General features: G+C 35.1%; 1 protein-coding gene across 1 annotated transcript; it reads left to right on the top strand.

The window, feature by feature from the left end:
• Positions 1 to 4,483: 4,483 nt before the first annotated feature.
• Positions 4,484 to 21,720, top strand: LOC104901455 (hypothetical protein). Its single transcript, XM_010689042.4, has 8 exons — positions 4,484 to 4,672; positions 4,774 to 4,936; positions 7,099 to 7,209; positions 8,409 to 8,543; positions 17,912 to 18,016; positions 19,699 to 19,868; positions 19,982 to 20,081; positions 21,293 to 21,720. Exons 1-8 carry the CDS (start codon positions 4,581 to 4,583, stop codon positions 21,533 to 21,535), a joined length of 1,119 nt encoding a protein of 372 aa, XP_010687344.1. The 5' UTR covers positions 4,484 to 4,580; the 3' UTR covers positions 21,536 to 21,720.
• The last annotated feature ends 251 nt before the right edge of the window (positions 21,721 to 21,971 follow it).

Genomic DNA, 21,971 nt, shown 5'->3' with positions numbered 1-21,971 from the left:
CTTGGGTTCTTTGTTGGGAGTTTCTTCCTCCCGCGTCCTCTATTTGGGAGCCAGTTTTGGCGTCCTCGTCCTCTTCCTCTGCCACTTTCATTGTCATTTCTTTCTCCATTACCCCTATATTTGAACTGGCCATTCCAATTTGAGTTACCTCCCCGCTTATTCCTGTGCTTGCCACCTCTAGTGGCATTTGTTTCAATTGTTGCTGCGCTGGTACCTGCTGGCCTTTGATTTTAAATTGAGAGCAGGATTTGGTTGTTCTGTTCTGCAACCAAAAGGATGGCAATCAGGTCACAATACTTTTGGCAACGCCTTTCACGATATTGTTATTGCTGAACAACATTATTGGCACGCGTAGTGGACAGGGTTTTCTCAATCATGGCTTGTTCAGACACAGGTTCTCCACACAGCTTTAGCTGTGAGGTGATGCGAAGTACTACATAATTGTACTCGCGTACTGATGCAAAGTCCTGAAACCTGAGTACTGACCATTCATGTTGGGCCCTTGGAGCGATAATTCTTTGCAAATGCTCAAATCCATCCTTTAGGTAATCCCATAATTCTTTGGGATCTTCCACAAGGATGTATTCAGATTTGAGTTCTTCATGTATATGATGTTTGAGATACGCCAATGCTTTTGCTTGCTCCAAAGGGGTAGGGGCCCCACCTTCGACAATGGTATGGTCGAGACTAAGTGACTTTAGCTAAGCTTTTGCATCCACCCTCCATTCTAGATACCTTTGGCCTGAGGCTTCAAGGATCTCAAAGTCTCGGTTTGCAAGTCTAGCCATTTCTAAGTTCATGTGATATTTTAAAAGTATTAGTAGAAAATTAATGCATAAATATATAGAGTTCCAAAAGAAAATCGCACTGGGATCCAAGCCATAATGGTCCGAGAATCCTTAACCGTTCAAGAGGTTAAGGGTTCGAAACATGATAATAACATGAATGGTGAACAATAAATATATATAAAAAGGTTGTATTTTTTTTTAGGATTATGACAACGTTTAATTAGAATGTGACTATTAGGGCTGGCAATGAGTTGAGACAGCTCGTGAGCTACTCGAACTCGGCTCGGTCAAAGCACGGTCAAAGCTCGACTCGAACTCGAACTCGACTCGACAGGTTAACGAGTCGAGTCGAGCAACTCAATACTCGACTCGAGAAACCCGTGAGATACTCGATAAATTATATATATATATATATATATATATATATATATATATATATATATATATATATATATACTTTTAATTTTTTTAAGAAATTTTAACTTTATTTTTTCTATAAAAATACTTGTACTTTTCTTTTTTAAAAAAATGAAAAAAAAGTATATAAAATGACCAAAGAGCAAAGTAAATAATTTCTTCTATAAAAAAATAGAACTATATCAAATGACCAAAAAGCTTGAAAAGAGTTCGAATTCGAGCTTGAAACGAGTTCGAGTTTGAGCTTGAAACGAGTTCGAGCTCGAGCTTGAAACGAGTTCGAGTTCGAGCTTGAAACGAGTTCGAGTTCGAGTTTAGGTTTCGAGTTCGAGCTTGAAATTTTGAAACTCGCGAGTTTTCGAGTCGAGTCGAGTTTGAGTATGAGTTTTCGAGTTCGAGTCGAGTTTAGTCAAACTCGAGCTTGACTCGCATCATTGCCAGCCCTAGTAACTATCATGTCCAAAAATAAATCACATGTGTTAATAGCATATTGATAGAAGAAAAATTACATAATTAAGCATTATAATTGCGTTTTACAATATGCAGAACCATAATTACAATGATTCCTACTAAAACTGTTATAAGTATCATTCCCCAGTAAAACATGACCTTCAACTGTTCGAAAGATTCTAGAAGATCTGGTGTGTCGTTTTGAGGACGGCGGTTTCTGGCATTGTACACGGTGGCCGAAGATAGTGGAGATGAAATTTGTGAAATTTTATGAGAGAGAAAATTTTATGGGGTAGAAGTAAGTAAGGGAGACGGACGAGAAAATGAGAAGGGTTAAAACCCCTTTTATAGTGGTGTAAAAACACTATTCACATTTAACAGGTAAGATATATATTGATATGTAATACGTAACGTGTTGACAAAACAGAAAAATAGAGTATATGTAATAAATTACTTTAAGAACTAATAATAATTAGTTCCCCAAAAATAAATTGGTTAGCGTATGGTTATGACTTATAACTAATTCATGGTTTGAGATATTAGATACTAGTCATACCATTTATTGTCTAAAGTGGCTTTTACCTATGCTTTTAAGTCCAAAACATCAATATGACAAGTGGGGCAAAAAAAAGAGACGAAAGCATTAAATTACCTTTTGTTCAACACTTTGAACCCTCCCCCCCCCCCCCCCCTCTTTTTTTGTGTGTGTTTAAAAGAAACACAAAGTGGAGGATTCATTGTCAGTAGAGTGGGATGTTGGCCGGCTATGCTATACTACACTACATGACAAACAAGTTTCCAAGTGCCAAGACAGAGATGCAAGTTGATGGTTAGCATTAGCTTTGGAACTAGTAGTAGTTAACATTGGAAACTGCTGCCATAATTTAAAACAAATAAAAAACCGATACTTATAAGCTAGCTTCATTACGGTGCAAAGAAATCTAGCCACTTCTTTCAAAGCTTTCTTCCCCCTTTTTTGTTTCACAATTAAAAAAAAAAAATACAAGACATAAATTCCATGAAAAATAACAAACAAGAAAAAGGTAGCAGGTAGCTCCACCATTATAGCTATTTTCCGGCCAAAAATTCACCCTCTTTGTAGTGTCAGCCGTCCATCCAGGCGTCGGAGTCCGTCCATTTAGGCGGCAAGTTCAACGTAATAGCCCGCCCATATAGGTCGTCCATGTATGCGGCTTTAAATGCAAGGTCTCTTCCCTCCATGAAGGTGGCGCGACTTGCTTGGCGGCGGTCGAGCCGGTATCGCCAGTTAATTATTTTGCCACCGCTTGTTCCTGACGGAAGGACCCTCATCGTCCCTACTCCTTTTATTATTATTATTAGGAGTTTGCCGGATTTCAATTGGTGGTCCCGGAGGAGGGTTATCATTGAGGTTAGGGATGGTGGTGTGTCGGCGTTCACCGACATGGCTATTAACGTGAGTATTATGGCGTTGGAGTGCACTAGCAACTCCTCGTGTCGGATTTGTGGTACAAGGTACACTATTACGTTCTATGATAAAATATATACTACAAAGAGATACATTGTTTAGAATAGTATTGATCCCATTACATTGGTGATCCATTTTTTTTTTTTGAAAAAAAAAAATAGTAGCAATTGAAAAGAACTACCTTTTGATAGTAGAGCAAATTCGTGCTGATAACATGTTGTATTATAGAGAGATTTTAAGCAAGATTGGAGAGTATGCTCTTGTTGTTGTGTTCTTCATTTTCTCTCGCGAAGTGCGGTATAGTGCCCGGTGAATAATTCACCCGGTGATACATCATATCACTGCATAACTGCAGTGAAGTGTCTAATTATGGACGGCAAAATACAACGCCGTTTTTATCCGTTCACTGTTTACATAGAATATTACAACAATAAAGTAATATTATAAAATAAGGAAACTAGCTAGAGAAAAAAATGAGGAGAGAAAAAATATTAGGAACAGACATGAATTAAGAGAGAACCCCATGTTTTGAAAACCATAAATAAGAGATTATGTATCTTATTTGGAAAAATTTCAGATATCGGATCCAAAATATCCAAAAACTAGTTAGAGAAAAATATCGGTGTTTTCAAAATCATATATCCAAAAATATCCAACAATTCAAAACTTATTTTATAAACTTTTCCATCGAAAAAAGAGCTTTTTGCGGGGATATACTAAGGTAAGAGGGTAATTTGTGGGGATATATCTCATTAAATTTTTTTTGTGGGGATATACCAACCTAAATTTAAGTTTCGTTGAAAGGAACCAAAAACACTATTTTCGGCGAGAAAGTCAAAATTTGGGCTTTGACTTGCTTAATTACTTTTTGTATAGTGTGTGATACTCCATCCGCTTTTATTTATTTGCTACATTTTGGTTTACACAAGAATTTAGGAGATGTCATTTTCATTCTTTTGTAGTGTACTTTTTGACTCCTTTAGCATTAAATAGGGTGGGAAAAGAGACAAAACTAGTACTTTTTGGTGGAAAAAGAGGGGAAACAAATATAATACTATTACTTTTTGGTGGGCCAAGTCTCCTAATAAAAAGCAACCCTTTCTGGAAAATGTAGCAAATAAATAAATGCTTAGGGAGTATTCAATTGATTCTATTACATTTATTTTCCTCCAACTTCATCATTGTTACTTTGTGGTTTACTCGGAAGTTCCTACCAAGTCAAAGGTCAAAAAATTTGACTTTTTCACAGAAAATCGTACTTTTGATACATTTTAACAAAACTTAAATTTAACTTGATATATCCCTAAAAAAAAAATTTAGTGAAGTATATCCACACAAAATGCCTTATTATCATAATATATCCCTAAAAAAAACTCTCGAAAAAATTTATTTTTGCAAAAATTGTATGAACTGTAATTCCACCTTCAATTCTGAACTAAACCACATCCTTCAATTCCAAGCTCTGATTTCCGGCGTTAATGGCGTATCGATCAATATTTGATGCTCCAGTGCTACAATCCGAGTTCGATAACGCCGGAATCAACCATCACTTTATCCCCTTGATTTGGAAGTAATTTTCTCGCTGATGCTATTTCGCCTTTTTTTTCGCTCTCTTTTCTCTATAAATTTGATGAGCTTATGTAATTTTGATGTTCGCCATTAATGGTGCAGGCATGTTCTGCAAAACCCTAATTGTAAGTGGGATGAAATTACATCATTACCTTCCGCTGCTTACCCTCTTCTCAACTCGAAGTTTTTGCCTTTGACTACCACTCTTCACTCTGTCTCTCATTCCACTGATGCTGTCACCTCCAAACTTCTCATAAAGCTCCAAGTATTATGCTTTTTCCTCTCTTCTTTTAAGTTTTGTGTATTTTGGTCACGGAAACGATTTCTTATGACGATTCATGTTAGCCGACCCTTAATCTTTCTGCGACTTATGTTGTTGTTTCTGTGCTTTCGGGAGCTTTTGAGTTCTAATAATACTATCTTTTTAGATGGTGAACATTTCAAATTAGGGTGCGTTCTTGAATTTATTAGAACTTGTTGGAATTTATTTGAATGTATTGGAACTTATGTGAACTTGTTAGACCTTTAACTTTTTTTTTTTATTGTTGGTGTTCGTCGGAGCATTTGGTTAATGTTGTTATTGCTCTTAGTAGTTTATGGTACCCATGTTAGCAAACCTTGATCTACATTGTTGCTTTGCATTAAGATTGGTTATCTGGTATATCTCATTAAACACAGAGCTTGTAATGGGAAATGGAAAATACGATAAGTCAATGACAGTAGGTTGTTTAGTTATTGTGAAAAACACATGGGAAATGGAAAATTGGACATCAAAATTATATGGTTAAGTAGATACAAGAAAATTCCTCAAACATTCTACTTCTTGAATTGGGGGAGGTTTCGAGACTGTAAATCGTAGATATAATGTTTTTGTCTTTAACCAAACATTGTCTTAGGTTATTTACTTAGATGATGACTTAGTTTCACTTACATAGTAAATATGATAACTCAATAGCATAGCTTAGCTGAATCAACTTAGGAACATAAAAACAATACAGGATTTGGTAGCCAAGGTAGTTTTGACTCTAATTGTTCCCAAAGTTAGAGGCATGTCAGGCTGTCAAAATGTTTAAAAAGCTTATAGAATTTCCCTCCAAATAGTGTGAATAATGGATTGATAGCAATCCACATTAAGATCCATGACATCGCTGGTACATAAGTTTATGTTATCCTGAAATTTAGTAACTGCTTCTATGGCAAAATCATGAATTTACATAAGGTTGTGTTTGGGACTTAGAAGTTAGAATTGATTTTAATGTATCCATTTCTGCTCTAGAAACTGGAGTTCTTGAATTCAAGTGCTATATTTTTGAGAAATATTTGGAATTCAATTCAATGATATAAGAGTCTAATCATGTTGCTTAGGAAATAAAATTTGTTGAAATTTGTGAGTTTGAATTATGTGTTCATTCTTTATATGTAAGCAAACAATGAAAAGAATATCGACAACTGAATGCAATTTTCCCCTCCAGATCCCCTTTCTTTAGCATTCCTCTCACAGTCCCATTCCTTCCATCAACTATTACTTGACACTTGACAGAGCTATAGGGCCATAAGGATCCAACTAGTCAATTCATAATAGAATTATCGCCGGCATACTGAAATGTGTAAAAATGCATACCATTTTAAGTATTCAACTCTTGAAGAATTCAACTCGTAATAGAACATCTGCATATAAAATTTATGGCGCCAATGTTCACTTGTTAAGATAGTTCTTGAGTTGAATTCAATTTAATTGTGATTATTGGAAAATATACTCTATTGATAAGTGAGAAAGGGAAGAGGAAAAATGGGCAAAAAAGTGAAGCCAATCAGAAAGTTATATTTGTTTCCAATACGTTAGAGATGTTGGGGAAAGAAAAGAAGGAATGGAGAAAAAAAGACAAGGGAATCGAAAAAAGTTACATACGTTGATCAAAGCAAGCCAAAGTGCTCAGGATTCAAAGCTTTAATGAAGCAAATCAAATGCCGGATAGGGAAGAATTGAAGGTCAAGAGTGATGTTAGGGGAGGGAGAGATAAAGGGGTCTTACGATTTAGAATTTGGAACACCATGTTTGGTGATATCATTTGAAATTCCATATAATATAGCATTTGTCAGAATGTATATTGGTGGATGATGTGAAAATATCATTGTCAGATTATATTTTCTCTTCAAAGGTGTACTTGGCTAAGATTTTGAAGTAATAGATTCTTTTTGAGTAAAAATTGTGACTGTAATATAGAGAGAAATAACGATCAAATGTGTGAATTTTCGGCCTTAAAAAGTTGAACATAGCTTGTTAGTTTGAAATAATAGGATGGCATTGAAGTTTTTGTTGATCTCTTGATGTGATCTATAATAACAACTTTCCTAGTGCAGTCTAGCATTTGTAAGATGTGCATGTATGTTCATTCAATTTTTTTGCTCTATTTTCTTTTCCTTCAGAATGGAGAGTTCGTGGAAACTGTGGTAATGAGATATGATACTCGCTTAGGAAAATATGCTGGCAAACCACGTCCTGGTGGTCCAAGATCAACTTTGTGTGTGTCGTCTCAGGTATCCTATGTCCTTTTACTTATTTATTTATTCAGGGCACCATTATAATATGCAGGTGAAAGCATATATTGCATGTTAGAATTCAGAAAAGTGATGATGTTTTGGGGTCAATGCTTGATGTATCTATATTGTGCTATTATATGCTTATTGGCTTTAATTGATCATAACGCCTTATAAGTGTTAAGTTTTGGGTCATCTTGATTTCTGTGAACTCCCACCATCTATAATTGTCAATCCAGTAGTGTAATACTACCTCCTTTTTTTTTGATTGTTACACTTTGTCATTTTACACTATTCACAAGTTTCACTTTGACCATCGTTTGTGATTTATACGTGAATAAAAACATAGTCACGTGGGATCTTGATAGATTCGTCTTATCATGTTTTTTTAATATGTATTTTTTAGTAACTTTTACAAATGCAAAACTAGAGATATATGTCCTCACAGTTTTGCATTGACATGCGTGAAAAGTGTAAGTGTAAGAATCAAAAGAAAACAGAGGTAGTATTTATGAGCAACGTGATAATTGGATTTGAATTGAGAAAGTAAGTTTTATATTTGATGATGTAGCACACAGAATCAAGGTTTTCTTTGTGTGTGTCAATTCCTACTTCAAGGAATTTTCTTTAGGTACTCTATGGATTGATGTTATCCCTCTAGCTTTTCAATATCATGTAAGTGCGAGGTTTTTTTGGTAAAGAAACTAAGAGTCTGAGATGTGATAAGAAACTGAAACTCGATGGAGAGATAAACGTTTTTTTGTGTAAAGAATAACCTAAAAGTGTTGAGGTGAAATTTAATCATGTGCTCTCCAATTATATGAAATTGATTTTATAAAGTACTACAATACAATGTGTGTTTGCCACTTGGCTTTTTGCGTCTTTTGTAAGTTGACACAGATCACATGGACATTGGAGAAAGGATTTCGATTCATCTTAGTTTTAGACCAAAGAACTGATTAAAACTAGTCCAGATATGTACATCTTTTTTTCGAGGGAATGATCTCATCCTAACAGAAATGAGCTCATTATCCTCGTGATTTTTTTCCCCTTCTGTATGCATATAATATTTTAGAGTAATTTATGTAAGGATATTTCTCGTCATGGCTTTCTTCTTCTAGGTGGTAGTACTCTACTATTCTGTATTGTAGCATTTGGTAGTTTTCAGTTGTATAATATGTTCAGTGATGGTACTGCAGGTTGGATGCAAAATGGGATGTAAATTTTGCGCAACTGGGAGCATGGGATTCAAAAGTAATTTATCAACAGGAGAAATAGTAGAGCAATTGGTTCATGCCTCTCATATATCAAATATCCGTAATGTTGTTTTCATGGTAATGCTCTTTCTTTCCAGTTACTAGTTGATAATAGATGCAAAAATATTATCAGCTTTTCTATCAGGACAGGTTTACATGTGATTTCCGGTTAGAATGTGGTAGGAGGAAGCAAGTGGTTTTTTATTTCAATTTTTATTGTTCTCTGCCCCATCTAGGTATTGAGCCAATTATCTGGAATGTGTGTGCTTGCTCTTTCTTAATGTTGGGAGGCAAAATTAATCACTATTGCAGTGTGTTGCTCAGTCGCAATCATCACCAGTGCTAGAAAAGTCATTAAGATCATTAAATGTTGCCTCCACTTTGAGATTTGGTACGAATTTATCCTAATATATTAAAAGGTAAACAAGACGGTGTTATGTGGCGCTCTTCCTTAGGGTGTTCTACTCCATGTAATCTACATACAGTAATAAAATTATACATTGTATATGATTTGATCCCGTGACTTCAAGTTTATATGCTAGAGTCTTAACAACTAAACCGATTGATATTTGGTGTTTTCACTTTTAGATTGAAATATTAGTAAATGAATAATATAATTATCCGGTGCATAGCCCGGTCTTGGAAACTAGTGTATATATTAAAATAGGCTTTAGGGAAATGTTTGAGGGAGGGCGGATAGGGGCTATTTGTTTAGGGTTAATGTACATTTAAGTTCACTCGTGTTTCGATAATTTATTAACAATAAGCTCTATACAAAAGTAACCTGACCCTTTTCATTAGGCAAGTTGTGTCGTGTTGATTCGTTTAATTAAACGGGTTGAAATGCCAAACACTAATCCAATTTTTTCATATCCGATTTGTGTCATCTTGTCGTGCTTTTTTGAAATGAATGTCAAATGTCTGAAAGCTTATAATTTGTAATAACCCATAAGTAATAATTTATTACACTGAACTTGGTACCAAGTAGAGTACATATTGTTACTTTTGAGACCCTACTTCATAAAGAGAATAAAATGGAAGTAAAAAAGAACCACAAACAACAAATCTTGAATGTAGAATAATACAAAATATGGAGTATTATGTAAGGGGCCAATAAATTTTGGGCATCAAGATCTATTGAGATACTTATATTAAAAAATTTGGTCCTCTAATACAAAGTGTATCAGCTATTTCGGCCTTTTCCTAAAATATTGGTTTTGTCCAAAAATTGGCCAATAACAACACAATTCATTCCTAAAATACACTCATGATCTCCCTTTTATGTAAAACAATGGTTTAAGGGAACATTCCATACAAATTTTATTTTTTATAATAAGGTCGTTTTTTTGTTCATTTGTCCTAATACTTTATTCTATAATTACTATATAATTCATTTTTGGCCCTAAGAGTTCAACATTATTCCTTGGACCTTATATTATGCAAACTAATAGTCAAAGAGTTTGAAGGAACAACAATGTTTAGTCATGATAATAAGATGGGAGGTCTTTTAGACCTATTCACATTATATAATATGAATTTTAGTAATTCTATTTTTTTTTTGTCATAGTTCATGTTGTACTTTTTACTATATTAAAATCATACGATAACCACAAAAAGAACCACAAACAACAAATCTTGAATGAAGAATAATAGAAAATATGGAGTATTATGTAAGGGGCCAATAAATTTTGGGCATCAAGATCTGTTGAGATACTTATATTAAAATATTTGGTCCTCTAATACAAAGTGTATTAGCTATTCCGGCCTTTTCCTAAAATATTGGTTTTGTCCAAAAATTGGCCAATAACAACACAATTCATTCCTAAAATACGCTCATGATCTCCCTTTTATGTAAAACAATGGTTTAAGGGAACATTCCACACAAATTTTATTTTTTATAATAAGGTCGTTTTTTTGTTCATTTGTCCTAATACTTTATTCTATAATTACTATATAATTCATTTTTGGCCCTAAGAGTTCAACATTATTCCTTGGACCTTATATTATGCAAACTAATAGTCAAAGAGTTTGAAGGTACAACAATGATTAGTCATGATAATAAGATGGGAGGTCTTTTACACCTATTCACATTATATAATATGAATTTTAGTAATTCTATTTTTTTTTGTCATAGTTCATGTTGTACTTTTTATTATATTAAAATCGTACGATAACCACAAAGACTATACTTCCTCCGTTTCTTTTTACTTGCATCACTTTCCTTTTAAGGAAATGTCACAATACTTGCAACCAAACCTAAAATAGAAACTATTCTATAATAAAATGACACATATACCCTTACTTAGCTAATTAGTCCTAACAATTTATCACTCATAACCCACCCCCAACCTAAGTTCCTACTCTCTCCTCACCCCCCTAAACCCGTGACAACTCCCCAATCCCAAGCTCCCAACCACCAACATCACCACCAGCCCTCACAAACACCACCATCATTATGCCTAATTTTCCAGCAACTACCCCTTCCTTTTTTCGACCCTCTATTTTTCGGTGGCTCAAGATGTCCAATAACTGTAAGCATTAATGGTGGAAATTCATCAAAGCTCCAGATCTGGAACTTTCATGGTGAAGTCCAACCATTAAAGCTCCATGGATACCGATAATCTTTCGCTCCTCCCTCCTCTCCCACCATCACTGATGAATTTATATATTTTGGAGAAATTCGACGGCAATATTGCAGCCTTAGATCGACGAAACATCTTTTTTTTTTCTAATTTTTTTCCACAATCTCTTTCATTATCTTGCAAGTTCTACTGTAAAAATGTGTTCTTCTCTCTTTCTCCTCTTTTTTATTTGGATTTTGATGTTGATTTTATTGAAAAATATATTGTGGTGGTGGTTATTGTGGTTGTGATCGAGTGGCGATGGTCAGGTGGTGGTGGTGACTAGCTGGGTGTGGGTAGTGGTGTAGGTGAGGGTGGAATTCGTGGGGATAGGAAATGGGAAAGTAAGTCAAGGAACAAAAATATAATTAGTGGTGGTGGTATGGTGGTGACGGTGGTATGGTGGTGGTGGCAACATTGCTCTATTTCTAGTGATGGTAGTGGTGGTTTATTTATTGGTAGGGATGAGATTAAAGTTTGGGACAAGTAATTAACTTGATTAAGTAAGGGACCACATGTCCTTATTACTTTCTCTCTCCTGTTTCTTAAATAACGTGCAAACCCTTTGGTTGCAAGTATAAAGAAACGGAGGAAGTATAATGTAACATAAAAATGGTTAGGGGCTACACCAAACAATCTACTATAATTATCTAAATAACATCTTCATTCATTTGTTGTCTAATAAAATTCAAATTTTCGGCTGTAAGAGGAACTCCAATGGTGTAAAAAAAAGGACTTGCTAGCAATTTTGCTTGCCAAGCAAATTGGCTTAGCCAAAACAATGGGTCCCGCACAACAAATAACTATTTTCAAAAAGTGAGAATTCATATATTGAAAAAAGGAAAAGATGATTGTGGATCTACCCAAGCAGCAAATAGTTTAGCTAAACTATTAAAGAGAAGTTGGCTAAAGTCGGAGATAGCTAAGGAAAATGATGTGGCATCTTTAGCCAAGTATTATTTTCGCTAACCATTGAGGCTCCTCTAGATAACATTGGCCATCATTTTTTTTACACAATTTATTACTCATAATTGATTCTTTTAACTAATACGCATTGAGAGAGGGAGTTTTTTTTTTTTTTTTTTTCCCCAAAAGGCACCTTTTTCACAATATGTAGGGTACTCCTCCCACTCCAATCTATTTTTTCATCTACATTTTTTATTTTTGCTCAAATAAAATCAGATTTCATCCTCATTGGTCATTTCATAAACATCTCTGAATCACTATCTCTTTCCAGTTTAACCTGGGCCTATTCCCATGTAACACCGTCCTTAGAGATATGTTTCGAAGGTTGTGTGGGTGTTGTGGAGGGTGCAAAAACATATGAAGCTAGGATGGTTGATAGTCACGAAAACCACGAAAATCACTCATAACAAGAAGTAGAAAATAGTGGAAAAAATACAAGACAATGAAAGAGAAGGAAAAAACGACTCGTGAATGAGAGAAGGAGAAACATAGACTTGTACTTGAAAGAAGACTTGAAAATAAGGAACGGGAAACACAAAGGAGGCTCAGAAGGAGGAAGAGGAGATTTCGCATGAGAATTTGTGATAGGAAAGAGACGGGGTTTATCTTCAGTCTTTTCGTTAAAGATGATCCTTATAGAAAGTGCACGGAGAAAGCAGATTGTGATAGTGATCATGAACCTGACTCGAACATGTATGGTCGTTCTATAAACTAGGTTTACTAATTTTGTTTAGCATCTATTTGTCTTTGTTTAGTTTTACTGTTAATTAGTGTTTTTTGTTTCATCTTATTTTGATATGTTATTAAGTTGTTTCTATTATGTTGTAAATATTATATGTTTTTTTATATTGTGGTACTTGTTAAATATAACATCAAACTAAGTTCTATAGTTAAACATATACTTCCTCCGTTTCATAATAGATGCCACATTGTTATTAAAACGGACTGCTAGGCAAAATTTCCTAAGCATGTTTAAGTAGTATAAAGTGAGGTAGATTAATTGTAGTGGTCCCCATGTGAAAGGAGGGAAAATAAAAAAGTGTTGGGGACCACATATAAAGTGAAGTAGATTAGTGTACTTAAAACAAGTTAGTAAGGGTAAAATGGTAAAAGTATAAGGCAAAAGTTACTAAATAAGGAAAAAAAACATTGTTAGAAGCACCCAAAAATAGACAATGTGGCATCTATTTTGAAACGGAGGAAGTATAATTTTGTACATAATATTTTTTTGATAAGGAAAGAAATAGTATTCTCTATATGATATGAAATAACTTTAGAACATATCAAAATAAAATGAAACAAAAAACTAAAAAAAAGTAATTCACGAAAAAACATACAAACAAAATTAAATACTAAATAAAATTTGTAAACCTAATCAATAGAACCACCATACATATCTAAGTCAGGTTAACTATCAATGTCACAATCTCCTTCCTAGTTCCAACATGCACTTTCTTTGAGGATCATCTTCAACTAGAGATGGCCAACAGTGTAGGCCAATCCAGCCCACCTTGTGGGCCGTGTGGGTCGGGCCGGGCCTGGTTTGGCCTGGCTTGCAAAAATCCCGGTCTAACTCAGCTTGAACCGTGAAATTGGTGGGTGGGCCGTGGGCCATTTCTTGAGCCCAGCCCACTAAAACCGCCCAGTCTGGCCCATGAACCGGACCTGCCCAGTCCAAGTAAATATTGAACCAAATTGTGTATATCTTAATCAAATTGTATATCAAATTGCATATATTATAATTCAATCAAATTTAATAATAACAAAATTATTCATTAATATTAATAATTGTATATATTTTAATTCATTTTAAAGATTTTATGTAACAATAATGAATAATTTCAACGATTAAATAATTTTGAAAAAAAATTCTCATGCCGGCTCGCCAGCCCGGTCTAGCCCATTAGACCCACGAACCGCCATAACCGCTTTTCAAACCGTGAAAACCGGTAACAAACCGGTGTGAGCCAAGATTTTTCAGCCCGCGAACCAGCCCCCCAACCGATGAATTTCACGATCCGGTTCTGGGCCGTGAAATCTCAGCCCAGCCCGCTATTGCCCACGGCCCGGCTCGTCCAGCCCGCACCACTGGCCATCACTATCTTCAACAAGAAAGGTAAAGGAATTTCCCTTCCCCTTCATGATGATAAATATCCATTTGAGATCCCTTTATCTCCTTGTGATCCTCCTTTGTGTTTCCTATTCTTCATCTTCAAGATTTCTTTCGAGTACAAGTCTATGTCTCTCCTTTTCCCATTTACCCGTTGCTTTTCCTTCTCTTTCCTTGCTTGTTACTGGTGATGATAGTAAGCGGCCTTTCCTTCCTATTTAATTTCCTTGTATTTTTCCTTTATTGCCCTCCTTGCTATGAGCGATTTTCGTGGACTGTTAGTAATTCTAGCTTTTGGGTTGTAGCACCCTCCATAACACCCGAACAAGCTTTGGAACTTACCGTCAAAAAAGGTGTTACAGGACTCAGGTAAAGACATTATATGTGAAATGAGTAATGATGATGAAATCTATCGAGGATTTTTTTGTGAGCAAAGATGTAAAAACGTAGATGAAAAAACTGATTGAAGTGATGGTTTGGTGACGGAAGAATTAGGAGTACCCTATTTATGGTGAAAACGTTGCGTTTTGGAGAAAGAAGAAACTCCCTCTTCCAATGCATGTATTAGTTGGAAGTGTTAATTATGATTAATAAATTGTGTAAGAAAAATGATGGCTGAAGTTATTTACGGCCCAAAATTTGAATTTGATTAGGCACATAATGAATAAAAATACTGTTTAGATAATTATTGTAGAGTGTTCTTCTTAACTTTAACCAATGTTTGTGTTACATTATATAGCCTTGGTGGTTCTTGTATAATTCTAATATAATAAAAAGAACATGAATTATGTCAATAGTAAAAAATTTGAAATTATTCTAATAGATAATGTACGATGTGATTAATTAGCGGTAAAAAAACCCCGTCATATTATCATGACTAAACATGGTTGCTCTTTCAAACTCTTGGACCATTAGCTTGCATAATATAAGGTCCAAGGAATAATTTTAAACTCTTGGGGCCGGGAATGATCTGTATTTTAAATATGAAAGAAACAATTAGGACATATAATAAAGATCACCCCATCTCGTTATCATAACTAAATTTCATATGAATTGTTCTCTTAAACCATTATTTTTGCATAAAAGGTAGGCCACAAGTGTATTTTAGGAATGAGTTGTATTGTTGTTGGCCAGTTTTTTGGGATATGATCTTAATAGGTTTAGGACATGTCCTGAAATACTTTGTACTGGTGGACCAAAAATTTCTAATTTAAGTATCTCAGTAGATCTTGATGCACAAAATGTGTTGACCCTTACATAATACTCCATTGTATTGTTCTTCATTCAAAATATGTTTTTCATAATTAGTTTTTAAATTCATATTATTCTCTTTATAAAGTACGGTCTCAAAAGTAATAATATGTCACTTGGTACCAAGTTCAGTGTTATTATAGAATATAATAGAATTATTATTTATGGGTTATTACAAATTATAAGATTTTAGATAGACATTGATTTGAAACGAAACGACAAGATGACAAAACCAAATACGAAAATAATGAGTTAGTGTGGAGCATTTTCAACCCGTTTAATTAAACAAATCAACACAACAAGACTTGGCTAATTAAATTTGTCTGGTTAGTGTTGAATAGTACTTATTGTTAATACATTATCTGAACTCAGGTGAATTTATTTGTACATCAACCCCAAACGTTACATCGTTTTGTGATAGTTTAATACTTTGATTGTACATTACAGAGCGGTACATTGTCATCGTATAATGAACGGTATATTTCTAAATGGTAAATTATTATTGTTCTCTGCTCCATCTATGTATCGAGCCAATCATCCGGAATGTGTCTGCTTGCTCTCTCCTAATGTGGGGAGGCAAAATTAATCACTGTTGTGGTGTGTTGCTCTGTTCCAGTCATCAGCTATGCTAAAAATGTCATTAAGAATCATCTAATAACTGCCTCCACTTGAGATTTGGTACGAATGTATATTTTAAAAGAGGCTCTTAGGAAATGTTTGAGGGAGGGCTGATAGGGGCTACTTGAGCTCACAACCTTGTACTTTTTTTATACCTTTGTGATCCTTGAATGAGATCTGTTTTTTTTTTTTTTTGTAGAACAGTCCTAGTTCTTGGAGCTTCCTTATCACTTTCGCATGGTTAATCTTATTCTCAACATTGGTTTTAGGTTTTCTCTCTTGAGATGATTCGAAGTCCAATATGTTTGTGTGAATTTATTGTCAAATTTCTGTTGTTTGACTTTCTTAAAGAAGTTAATGTGCTTAACTTCACCAGTTCACTTTTTGATTTTCTCGGCTTGATCAATCTTTGCCGTCATTAAATGTCATGATGATGTGGTAGAATCTTGATGTCCGTTTCGGCATTACCTGGACCTCGTTTGGTGACATATAAACATGGGAAGTAGGATTTCCTAGCTAGTATTAGTTTGTGAAGTTGTTTAATTTCAAAATCATAGGAAGTGACACTTTCTAGGAACCACAGGGAGTTATTTAACTAGCTCTGGGTAACTAGAACTCCCCTTGGAAAGTTTTACTCCTCTTATCAATTAAACAACTTCTTGTACTTCATAGGAAATGGAGTTACACGGGTAAAACAAATTCAAGGGAAATATTATTCCATATTCAATCACAAAGCACTAAGATATGTCATATTAGGTACTTCGTTTGATTTATTTCTACTATATTAAATTTTAATACTATTCATATATTCTCCTTGGACCATCTTGAATTATTTTAAAGTATGAAAAAACATAGTGATGTGATCTTAGTAGATTCGTCTCAGTATCTAGTTTCAAATTACAAATTTATAATTTGAACCTATAGATATTTAAGATATTTCGTGCTTTGGGGGGGCGGGGGGAGTACAACCGAATAAAGAGGACGTATTAAGATAGACTAGATTCGAATTGATGCCTACAATTCCTTATTTTACTGGGAAATTATTTTTAAAGTGCTCTAGAAAATAAGTATCTCATATCTGCAAATGAAGTAAATGAGCTTGAACTTTAAGAACTCTCTTCTTGAGAGCCATCAAAGGTTTTAATTAAACTTAAAGTAGTTTATGTGTGCTGAAAGACCTCTAATAATGCCATAAGATTGCATCCAGTTTTTTCTTGATTTTTCACTAAAATTTTACATGCCATATCTGTATATGCTTCGTTTTGCCCCTTGTATATGGTGGATCACTAGCTCCTATTTTCGAAGTTAGATGACGTGCCATACCTAAACAGAAATATATAATTTGATTTATTTAATATCCTGAGTATTATATCCTTCGTAGTGACTCCACGTAAGATGTAACTTGCAGGCTTTGGCAATCTTGAGGCCATTCTCTATCAGATGATTGGAGTTCAATTCTCAAATATTGTGGCTTTTGCCTAGGACAGTATTGTGCTTTTGGCAAGGTGGATGAGTACTTATGAAATATGTTTTCTTCTTACATATCATCAGTTTTTGTTCCCAATGGTCAACCACATAGATATACGACTTGCTACTAAGTTATGCTTCATACTAAACCTTCTTTCCTTCTGGTTTTAGAATAATTTGAGACCATGGGTGTCTGCTCAATTGTTGCATGAGAAACACGAGACATTGTACTTAAACACACTTTCTGAGCTGGCAGGAAAATGTCATTCTTGAAGATTTGTTTTCGGTTCATTACTGTTGAAAACTGTCAGCTTCTTCTGAAATGTTGTACTGTCATTCTTTGCTTATAGCACTTTAGAAATCTTAACACTTTATAAAACATTAATGCATTTGATAATTTCTTTGGTCTACAGGGGATGGGGGAACCTCTGAATAATTACTCTGCATTAGTGGAAGCAGTTCGTATCATGTTGAGATCTCCTTTTCAGTTGTCTCCAAAGAGAATCACTGTGTCAACGGTATAATAAAAATGCTGAATTTTCTGTTGTGTGGATATGTATGGGTTTCCATGAGTGAGTTACAAAGTTCAATATTTTTCTTTTTGCTGGTGTTCATGGTAATATTAGAAATTAGGTTGGCATACACGCTATTTGGGTTATTTGCCCTAGTTTTTCATTATAGTAGTCAAGATGAGGGAAAAAAAATTTCCAAGTCTCTTGTGACTTGCAGATATATGGATGCCATTTGATTTGAGTTGTGGCCAGAAATGCCTGAACTGTCAGGTGTTACTCAATTACTTTTGACAAGCCTTTGAATTAGGAAACAGTCTCAAATCCACACAAAGTATGCTGTATGCCTCTATCCAGAAATTTATTTGTCTATGGAAAAGATGTTTTTTTCCCTAAATAGCGAGGGTTGATTATTAGATCTCTGAATATGCTAGTACTTACATCGAGTGTTGGGGATAGTATAAATTATGAGGAACTTAGTACATTGGGGTTCTTGTCGGCAAATCATACTTCCTCCGTTTCACAATATTTGCAACACTTTTGAAATTGCGAATCGAGGCAATTTTTCAATAGTGTATAATTAGATAGGAAAGGGTATGTAATTAGACTAACTAATAATACTGTAAATCATTATATCAACACCTAGCATCAACCATAACCACCATCACCACCTTACAACCACCAACCGTCACCACCCCACCACCACCACCACAACCACTTTGCCAACACCATCGCCAACACCACGACCACCTCCACAACCACCCCGCCACCACCATCTTCCTTCACGAAAATTCACAAAAATTCACCAAGATCTACATCTTCTCCATCTTCATCTTCTATGTGAGCAAATTAAAAAAAAAAAGACTAATCGAACCAAATTATAAAAAGATCTAACCAAAAACAAGTCAAAGACAAAGGAAGTAGAAGGAGATCGAAGGAGAAAGAAAGAAGGAGAGAGAAAGAAGGAGAATGAAGGAGAGAGAAAGGAGAAGGGTCGCATTCGTGGTCGACTTTGCACTTCGCTGCGGTGGTCAACCGCCAGCGTGGGGGAGGAGAGAGAGTAGCGTGAGGGAGGAGCTCGACTTCGCCCAAAATTCCGTCGATGGTGTCGAGGGTATGAGGGAAGAGAGAGAGGGCATGAGGGAGGAGAGAGAGTGGAGGTGGTGGGGAATGGGTTGGGTTTTAGTGGTAGGGTGGTTGTGGTGGGGTGAAGGAATGGTTGTGGGTGGAAGCTCATGAAGTAATTAGGGGAAAGATTAGGTAGTTTAATTGTTTTAGATTAGAGTATGTAATCAACTAATCAATGCTTATTTTATAAAGTAAGGGTATTTAAGTATTTTCACACTCCTAAACTTACTAAATAAGGAAAGAAAAAAAAAGTGTTGCTAATATTTTGGAAAATCCCCAAATGGAAAGTGTTGCAAATGTTGTGAAACGGAGGAAGTTTTTATATAGTTATGACAGGGTTGTATACTTGTATCCTATGGAAAATATGTTGTTGGATAGGGGGAGTGTGTGTGTGTGTGCTTATTAGCACAAGAACAAGAATTTTCATTGCTTGATTCATAGAAGGAAAGAATACGTAGGCAATGTTATGTAAACTATAATTCTTCTTAGGAAAATAAAGATGTGCAGGCTCGCTGACATGACATTTTGACTGAACTGTTTCGGTTGCATGGAATGCTTTTTAGGTTGGAATTGTGCACGCTATTAGCAAGCTTCAACATGATCTTCCTCATGTAAATCTAGCGGTATCACTTCATGCACCAGTTCAGGATATCCGTTGCCAGATTATGCCTGCGGCTAGAGCATTTCCTCTAGGGAAACTTATGGATGCACTTCATTTATACCAAAAGAACAGGTAAAAGATAAAGTTTCATGTTTTCATGCATCTGTGCAGTTTGGAATATTGCAAAGAACTAATGCCAATATGCCATGAATCACGCCCTCTATCTTCTCCCTCTTCTGGTCTAGTCAGCAAAAAATATTTATCGAGTACATAATGCTTGATGGGGTGAATGACGATGAGCTGCAAGCACACCAGCTTGGCAAATTGCTAGAGACATTGGAAGTGGTGAGTTTTTAATTTTTATAGTTTCATTCCCAGGAAAAAAATGCTTATCCACCTTTATTAATCTTTAAAAGAAGGCAATAATTTTTCTTTCAAGCTTATGTATTTATGATTCAAGAATTTAAATATACAGCACGGATAACAGATTTACAATAAATAAAATATGCATATATGGTCAAATATTGACTGTTGCAGTGGTTCATAATTCATATGTATGGTTTTTCCTGTAGAACAACCTAAGCTGGATTATGCATATAAAAAAACAGAGTAATGATACATCTGGACGTCTTTTCCCTCAAGGAGCCTTGAATTTCAGAATTGGTGATATTAAAGGAAAGCAAACCTTTTTTCATTAAAAAAATCTGGACTTACACATCTCGCCGGTTCTTTTAGTCAGATTTATCGCCATGACCTGGCACGGAATTATTTAATGATCAAATTTGGAAGTGTTTTCAGCTCATCATCCATCTTCAAATCCCCTCACCATAGCGAGCGTTCTTAATAATGATAAATAAATTTTCTGTCACTCTCGACTAAGCACCTCGACACCTTCTAGGTTTTTGTTGTTTCCAAGTCCTATTCAATGAAAATCCCCTTTCATCCCCTAGTTCCTGGTGGATACCAAATATTTTCATTTGGGTATTTTCATTTTTTGATACCTATGAAATCAAAAAATTAGAGAAGGCCTTAGCCTCAGACAACAAGCACGGATGCAATGTCAATATTATCAACTTCTTCCCTTTATAACTATAACAACTATACATCTTTGCATCTGAATTACTATTGGTTTCTTGACATGGACAGCTCCAGTGCTCCACATATAAGTACTGTTTAGGGTTCCCTCTCTCGTACTCTGACATATAGTTTGTAAGTGAGACAATCAAAAGCCCTTTATTTTTAAGATCTATAAATCACTAAGATGTGGTAAATTGCAAATCTAGGGTTTTAAATCTATCCTAAAAATCCCAAATTACCTATACTTTTTCGGGTTGCTCAGATCCCCGAATCTAGGGTAACATTGGATCAGTTCATCTTTTTTGCTTTTAGTCTAGTTTTGTTTGAGCTGGAGTAAAAGCAAGGCTGTTAATCTTTCAAATGTTACAATGCTGGTATAGTTGGTGTATTGTTTACATTTTCTTTGATGTTTGAAATCTTTTGCATGTTCATAATAGCATCCTTTCACTGAGATTTGCATCTCCCTTTTGCAATTGCAGGTGGTTAATTTGATACCTTTCAACCCTGTTGGTAGTACAACTCAATTCAGAACGACCAATGCAGCAAAAGTCAAATGTTTTCAGAGAGTTCTCAGAGAGAAGTACGACATTCGAACAACAGTTCGGAAGGAAATGGGCCAAGATATAAATGGTGCATGTGGTCAGCTTGTGGTAAGCAAACAAGATAAAATGTTAGCAGAAAACACGGGTCTTGTAATGGACATTGAAGATCTTCATCTTTGATGATGTAAGTATAGTTTTCAAAAAGTGTTCCATCTCTTGGTATAGAGAATATATTGTTTCATAGGATCCTTCTGTTCTTAAGACACTTTTTTTTGGATGCACGAGCATCACTCTACTATGACAAAGCAATATGTAATCTACTGGAATCATGAAGAGAAATGCAAGAAGATAGATGAGTCCATATATATTTTTGTGTCTAAACGTCTCCTTTTTTTGATTTTTCTCTGTTTTGAAGAAATTGACCCATGAAATTACATTGATAAATCTTTAGAGGCCATTGAAATTACAAGATCTGCAACATCGTCTTCCCATGGTCATTCACTGCATTCCAGAGTTTGAAAATGAGTGAACTTATGGGCAACTTTCTTGCCACTACGCTTAACAAAAGACCACATTACATCGGCAAAACGTGGAACTTAATCGAGCATGTTATCTA

Source organism: Beta vulgaris, chromosome 8 (assembly GCF_026745355.1).
Source record: "Beta vulgaris subsp. vulgaris cultivar EL10 chromosome 8, EL10.2, whole genome shotgun sequence".
Lineage (NCBI taxonomy): Eukaryota > Viridiplantae > Streptophyta > Magnoliopsida > Caryophyllales > Amaranthaceae > Beta > Beta vulgaris.
The sequence above is the reverse complement of the archived record's forward strand: the minus strand, read 5'-3'. Positions and strand labels throughout refer to the sequence as shown.

What these genes read in the sequence shown, in the direction of transcription:
- LOC104901455 (XM_010689042.4), top strand. Translation starts at nt 4,581, where the DNA reads ATGGCGTATCGATCAATATTTGATGCTCCAGTGCTACAATCCGAGTTC. An exon ending in TTTATCCCCTTGATTTGGAA is followed by an intron (nt 4,673 to 4,773) that starts GTAATTTTCTCG and finishes TTAATGGTGCAG; the next exon opens with GCATGTTCTGCAAAACCCTA. An exon ending in TCCGTAATGTTGTTTTCATG is followed by an intron (nt 8,544 to 17,911) that starts GTAATGCTCTTT and finishes TTTGGTCTACAG; the next exon opens with GGGATGGGGGAACCTCTGAA.